This window comes from Toxorhynchites rutilus, chromosome 2 (assembly GCF_029784135.1).
Source record: "Toxorhynchites rutilus septentrionalis strain SRP chromosome 2, ASM2978413v1, whole genome shotgun sequence".
Lineage (NCBI taxonomy): Eukaryota > Metazoa > Arthropoda > Insecta > Diptera > Culicidae > Toxorhynchites > Toxorhynchites rutilus.
In genome coordinates, this window is record NC_073745.1 from 312,651,551 (window position 1) to 312,659,085 (window position 7,535).

Here is a 7,535-nt window from a genome sequence, read left to right on the forward strand (position 1 = left end):
CCCTGTGCCTATTTGGCGAGAGCACTGACTTATTTCAGACAAAATTTATCTTCCCCAGCCGGTTCCTGCACTTATCATTCATGCATACTCGCAAAAAAAGAAAAAAATGAAACCGGACCTCTGCAACTAATTTGGGTAACAATCTCGAGAGGATAAACGCTAAACCGATAAAACATAAATCTATCTCCATACAAAAAAAAAATGGGATAACCGGACGAATATCCGCCACGAGGACGGTCCACTTGGGTTATGGGCACAAAGGTCTGACATATTTCTTTTTTTGTTTGGCTCCGGTGTTGCTAATGCTACAATCTCGTTGGATGGAAGCAGATCACACGTGTGTTACTGAAGAATTACCGGAAATAATAATAAAAAAGATGAAAGCCCAGGGCATTTTATGCGTCTTTTTTTCTGGTGTATTTATGTGTGTGTGAGTGTGTGTGGGAACTCGAAACATTCATTTCTCAGGATAGTCCGCACGTGGCACGACTTTTGTGAGTTGGTTGAAACGAAAATAGCCTTGGCTGAGGTTCATGCAAAATGAAATTGATAATTCACGAATACATCTTCTGGGAAAATGTTTTTGAATGGTAAAATCAGCTAATTTTCACGAAAAATGCTTGAGTGGGAAGCGTCTGTCCCTTGTTTTTCTTTAGCTGACAGAGAGAAACAATCTTTGCATGTTGTTCAGATGGTGATTTTATTTCTGCGATTCGTTGTGTCCGGTAACATTAAAGTGATCACTTTAAACGTCCCTTGGAACGATGGACATGTAGCAGAAAATCTCCCCGTTGGCATCTTTGTGAACCGACATCGACGCTGTGTCATCCCCGGATCTGTGCAACACCATTGGTGCTGCTGGGCCTGATTTTGGAAGATATGGACATCTCGCAGCCAAAGCATCCCCGAGAGCTTCAGCCAGCGGAACCAACGGTTTTTTCGGAGGTTGACTCTTGAAGGGTTCCACAAAATAGATCGGCACCGATTGGCACATCAACTTCAAATAATCCAGATATTCCTGAATCAGTCTTGGATGAGCAGTTTGTTCGGCCGCCGTTTCGGATAGCTTCCTGATCCATTCGGTAACTCGAACACGATCCACCGGATTGGACAGCTTGGAGCATAAATACATTAGCTCCAAGATGGACTCCTTATATGAAGACATTTTTTTACAAACTGACGTTCGGATGCTTACGCCTGCCTGGATCAGACAAACCGAGGGGTTAACCCAATCCAATGAAACCGCATTTAATGTGACCTTTTCGTCCTTCTAAATTGGTTTTGAATTTCCAAGATTCATTCCCAATGGGAAAGGCTTCCGTTGTGTGAAACAGGGGCGGCGGGAGTAGAGAATCCGGATAATTGAGTTGTTCGCTTTATTGTAGGTTTTTATTGCCAGTTCCGTTTGCTACGGATCCACAAATCCACACAGCGCGCAAATCTTTTTTTCCCGTATTAACCTCGCAAAAGCATCTCATCAATCTGGTTGAAAGTATTTTCCTTTATCACCGCACGGCAGCCGGTCAATATTGGGACAGAGTAGTGAGAGAAAAAAAGGGATCTCGAGGGATGCGCGTTTCACCTGCCTCAACCGCAGCCAGCGAAGTCCAACAGGTGCGAGTCGAATTTTGGGCTGAGTCGTCAACTGTTGGGGAGGTCGAAGGCAATTTCACCCCGCCCGTCAGAATCCGATCAAAACCGAAATCTGCGACTACTCGAGACGAGCGAGGCAAAGAAAAAGAAGCAACTGAAATTACGTCATTATGACATCCATTCAAACGGAACCCTTCTTCGGATGGGATTGAGTAGGTTGGCAGGATTCACGTTCTGAAACGGTGGGAGGCCACACGCTGAAAGAAGAGTGATAATCGAAAAACCAAGGGTTGATGGCACCGGCAATGATTGCAATTCGATACTAGGGTAATGATATGGGGTTCGGATGCTGTAAACATCAACCATCGCTTATTACTTTCGATATTATGATTCCGAGGCGTTCCGAACAAATTTGATCGCAAATAAAGCATAACAACAAGTACGAGTTCGATCGATATACTTTTAATTTTCTTATCGCTGTATTTATTTCATTGGGACCCCTCCATTCAGATAGTCTATTCTGAATTGAAACAAACAAAATGAGTGCCTAGGTTTGTGAGCAATACTCTTGAAACATGGTGATAACATGTCTATTCCTGCCACTGGTAGTGCTACTAGAGGCGAATGAACTTCAAGCCAAACCTGACTATCAAACAAATCAATGCATTGGGCGGTAGATAAATATTTTAATTGAAGGAAAATATTTTTTTAATATAGATATGACATTTTCTGGTATTTAGTTGAACTAAGTAGAATGCAAAGAAAAAACATCAACTGCTTGATTAGACGAGAGTTTTCATCTTCGTGTAGATGACACGTGCGATAAACTAATGCACATTGGGAATATTTTTCATTCAATGCAATTAGAAGAACGTGGCAACTCATTTCAAACCCAAGCAAACATTCACGTCGCTAGCATTCATCTTGTTGCAGTTGCAAATGCCCCTGGCAACCAGGGCAGTTTAGGTAGCCCTGCAAAACAAATTCAGCAAACAGTACCAAGATTGCGACATCTCGGTTTATTATTCATGGCGGAATTTTACACTGATGCGTAATGATATAATTATTGAATGCGAAAGAAAATTATATGAATAAGAAGATACTGAATTAATTGACGAACAAATCTCATAATCATCCATAGCTATCTATAAAGCCATTCCATGTCAAACCAATAAAGTGGTTCTGAGATTTCCATGAAAAGTGGTAGTTTTGTTCTTTATCGTAAAATATCAAACTCGTATTTTTTTAATTTTTTTCGTTAGGGTGGTCCGAAAAATTCACTTTTTCCCAAAAATTCCTTTTTTCAATAATTCATAACTTTTGAACCGATTTAGATAATAGACATATCAAATTGAAGGTTTTTCTTTTTTTTTCTCTATATTATAGTGACTTTCAACACATTCCGGCTGATTTTTTTTGTGTATTTATTTAGTCAATAACCATATTTACAGATTTACAAAGTAGATGATTTTCATTTTCGTTCTGTTTTCGGTAAGCTTTGCATATTTTGTTCGTCTTCCTTAAATCTATCATTAATCTTGGGGAGCCAATTACCCGTGGCCTACTCGGGTTTAGTGACACTACAAACTATACACTAACACGCACGCTTTCACTCACGCATACATACGATCTTTTGAATACTCATACTCAAACATAGAGGAATGGAAAGGACAAAGTAATTCAAGTAATTACCAAAATGGTTTTTGAATATGCTCTGATAGTTACATCGCGTAGTTCTTATTTTCTGTTTTAATTCATCCATGTTACCTTGCCCTTTGTTTTCAAAATTAAATACTATAGTTTCTGTTACTAGCCATAATGCAGCTTTAAGCCTGCAAATTTTGTTCCCAATGGTATAGAACAATATTTCATCTGGATCTTTTAGTTTTATTTTCATTTTATTTATTAAAACTTCCTTCAAACATTCCAAACAATACTCGATGATCTACATTTTTTGATCAAGTGGCTTACAGTCTCTTCAACTGAGCATGTTTCGCACATGCTGGATTCTATGCCTCTAACACGATAATGGTACATTTTTTCCTATTTATAGCAATATCTTTAAATATGCCGAATAAAACAGATTTTCCTTTCGATGTTATGTAATTTTGATTCAGATTTTCTAATAGATTTTCCCATAACCGATTAGGCATATCTTCTTGTACCTTACAAGTAATGTTCAATTGACCAATTAAAAAATTGTAGATAGTTTGACTAGTATTCAGATAGTCATTTTGATTGACTTCGTTTGCAATACTAATCCATTCTCTCATGTTCCGTGTTTTTTTGTTTATTGTTCATTTGTTGTAACATGAATGTATCTTGAATAGTGTTATTATTCCTTCGAGGAAATAAAATGTTTTTGATGAACAAGGCTTTAGCCTTAGATTCAATGTCTATAAGAGCTAGACCTCCTTTATAAACAGGTAAATATAGTTCATTTCTGGGGACCTTGAAGATGTAACCCTTCCAAAGAAATCGACCAGAAATTTATTTCAATGCAGCAATATGCTTGTTACTTGGTTGGAATACTTGACAAATATACCAAAACTTTGAAAAAACATACGTGTTAAGAAGCCATGTCTCTTGGAATATGTTTTTCGACGGTTATGTAACGCTAGAAGATGTTTTATGTCATTGATATATTTTTCATAATTTATATCTATCAATTTGTCCAGCTTTTGGCTTATTTTGACGCCGAGAACGTTTAATTCAGTTACTTCTCTGATGATATGAGGGCCAGATATACAGGAATTAATTCTGATGTACTGTGATTTCGGTAAATTTAGTTTTATTTTTGAATAAATACTAAAATACCCTACTATTTCGAGTACGGTATCAAACTCATGATTATTTCGAATCAAAATATGTATGTCATCTGCATAAGCAATAACGTTAGCAAAGTTATTGTCAATGAGATAACCTGACACATTTTCTTTCATCATACTAATATAAAGAACAAATAGCGCCATGCTCAATGGACAACCTTGGCGAACTGAGCTTTTGATGGTAAACGATGAAGTAAGGAAACCATTGAATAAAATTTTTGAATTCGCATTTTTGTACAATCGCTTCAAGCATCCAATAAATTGAGATGGAAAGGTAAATTTTTCCAAAACCGCCCATCAAAATTCATGATCTACTCGATCGAACGTCTTTTCCAAATCTCAATTTAAAATCAAAGCTTTAAAGTGTTTCGAACTATTTTCCCTAATTAGTATATTACGCAGACTTTTTAAATTCTGAACACATGACTGATCTGATATGCAAGCAGTTTGACCTTGTCCAACTATTTTATTCATCATTGGTTGTAACCGGTTCCATAATATTTTAGTGAACAACTTATAATCCGAATTCAGCATGCTAATCGGTCTAAAGTGATTCAAGTCATGAGGGTCCCCTTTTTTAGGAATGAGGGTGATAACTCCGGCAGAAAATGGATCGAGAGGATCTTCTCTTCCTAACAAATATGAATTTAATAGATTAACCAAATCGTCTTTAATTATATCAAAATAAACGGAATGAAATTCATAGCAAATGCCATCTAATCCAGGGGAGCTCTTCTTTGAAGCACATTTTAATGCTGCTTGCAATTCGTCGGTAGAAATTGGGTTTAGAAGCTGTCGTTGATCATTCAATGTAAATGTATTTTTCACGTATTTTAAAACATTCTCGTAGTTAATATCGATATTAGGAGACTTTTCTAATTTATCTTTAACATGACTATACAAAATTTGCCGTAAGGCATTCGTGTTAAATATCAATTCCCCATTGATACTAAGCTTGAGCATATTTGATCCAGAATTTCTGTTTACTGCACTTGTGATTTGATAAAAACCAATTCCTCATCCGATAAAAGAGTGCTTGGTTTGAATTTATATGAGATTGAGTTGATTCTGTTATATTCTAATTCTATTAATTTGGTCTTAACTAGCTTCATTTCAGAAGACACGTCTTCTCCGTTATGTTGTTTTTCAAATAACTCAATTAAACAACGATAGTAAAAGTTTTTCTCGCGTTTTGCTTGTTGACTGACACTATAGCTTTCAGTCTCAAAGAGTCTTTTAACACTGTTTTTAAAATCAATATTCCACCAATAATTGAGATTCAAAGCAGAATTTCTCGACTTTAAATTATTATAAATGGTTTCAAATTTATTTTTAATTTCTTCTTTGACTAGCAATGATGAGTTTATTTTCCAATAGCCGCGGCCAAGAAAATTGAAAAATTCTTGATCGTTTGTTCTGTATGTTAAACATACACTATGGTGATCCGAAAATTAAAAAGGGACGGTTTTTATGTGAGATACCATTTCTATAAATGTAGATGAGGAATAAATCCTATCCAGACGTGATTTTGAATCGTTACGGAAGAATGTAAATTGGGTGTTATTTCCTTTTATCTTTTTTTCAACATCGATGAGGTTTAGAGATGAAACTATAGATCTTAGTCCATTGCAGATATTTTCTACTCTACCGTTGGAATCTTCCGGGTAAAGTATGCAATTAAAATCTCCTATAATAACATTTTCTTTACCTGTGACTAGATGAATCAATATGTCCTCAGTGAAAAAAATTTCTCGTTCCTTCTTAAATTTGCTTCCAGAATGAGTGTATATGTTTATAAAATTGATGTTATCGATACTAACCGAGATTATTCTTCCATTGCAGTTCAAAATATAATCGGAATATTCCAAGCTTTTTCGAATAAGAACTGCCGTCCCCTTCCCATCATCGCTAATATTTACTATTGCATTATGAGATTTAATGTATGAAAATTTTTCGAAGGTAACTTCCTGTAAAAAAACAACGTCTGCATCGGTATTCCAAATGTAGTCTCTCAATTAGGATTTTTTAACTTCGCAGCTTATAGAATTAAGATTAACCGTTGTAATACACCGTATCATCGACATCGGGCATAAACTGAGTATTTTTTCCAAACTAACTGAAATCCAATCGTCGAACACTACTTAAGTCATTCATTCATATACCACGTACCACATTCATTATTCATATCATTCCCACACCAATACAGCAGCATAAGTCTATAATAATTACTTCGATCGATGTCATTTCGAGCTTCGTGACCTGCTTCTCGATCCCATTCTAGCACCGATTGCATCAATGGAACTCATTGTTTCATTTGAGTTTAACAATTGTTGTTTCTTTTTAGGTTTACTGTTCTCTTTCTTCGAATGGAGATCATCGGATTCCGAAGACTCATTGTCTGATATTAAAGCCGTTGGGCGTTTCATTGTGTTCTTTAAATCTGCAGAAACACCATCTCGGACACCACCACCCTCTGCCTCGTTGCTGGCTGAGTTGTTGTTTTTTCCCGCTTGCGTCTCCTCACCTGATGCTATGTCTGCTGGTTTCATTGTTAACTTTATTGGAGCGGGAATCGTAGCAAGATTCAACGAGCCTGGGGCCGCAGGAGAACTTGTACCAGGCACATTGTTGCTGAGCACATCGCTATACCGGGCCCTGATATCTGTAGTTTTGACGCTGGCTAATCTTGGGCAATTAGCTTTCTGATGTTCCTCACTCTTACAGTGAAAACATCTGTTCTTTAGGCCCTCATAGTAAATTCGAGCCTTGAAATGACCGATATGGAGATTTGCTGGGAGTTCCTTGGTGATCTCCATGTGAACACCCCTGACACCACTGAATACACTGTATCCAAAGTTCGCTGGATATTTCTCGCGCACATGTTGTCTAATAGATCCAAATTGACTCAGAACCGTTGCAATGTCTTTATCGTCTATTTCGGGAGGCAAATTGAAAATTCGCACATAACGAAACAGGCTACACGCTATTTCGACACGCACATTGGTTTTTGAAGCATCTTCATATTCAAATTCGTATTGTTTGTCTACCCCCTTCGCGAAACAGTTGAACTCATTTTCATCCAAAAACTTGATATAGTACGCATGGTCATTTTCA

At 36.9% G+C, this 7,535-nt stretch overlaps 1 protein-coding gene across 1 annotated transcript; it reads right to left on the reverse strand.

The window, feature by feature from the left end:
- Positions 1-725: 725 nt before the first annotated feature.
- On the reverse strand, positions 726-1,165 carry LOC129764196 (uncharacterized). The gene has a single exon (XM_055763048.1). The coding sequence runs from the start codon at positions 1,163-1,165 to the stop codon at positions 746-748; it is 420 nt and encodes a 139-aa protein (XP_055619023.1). The 3' UTR covers positions 726-745.
- Between the last annotated feature and the right edge of the window lie 6,370 nt (positions 1,166-7,535).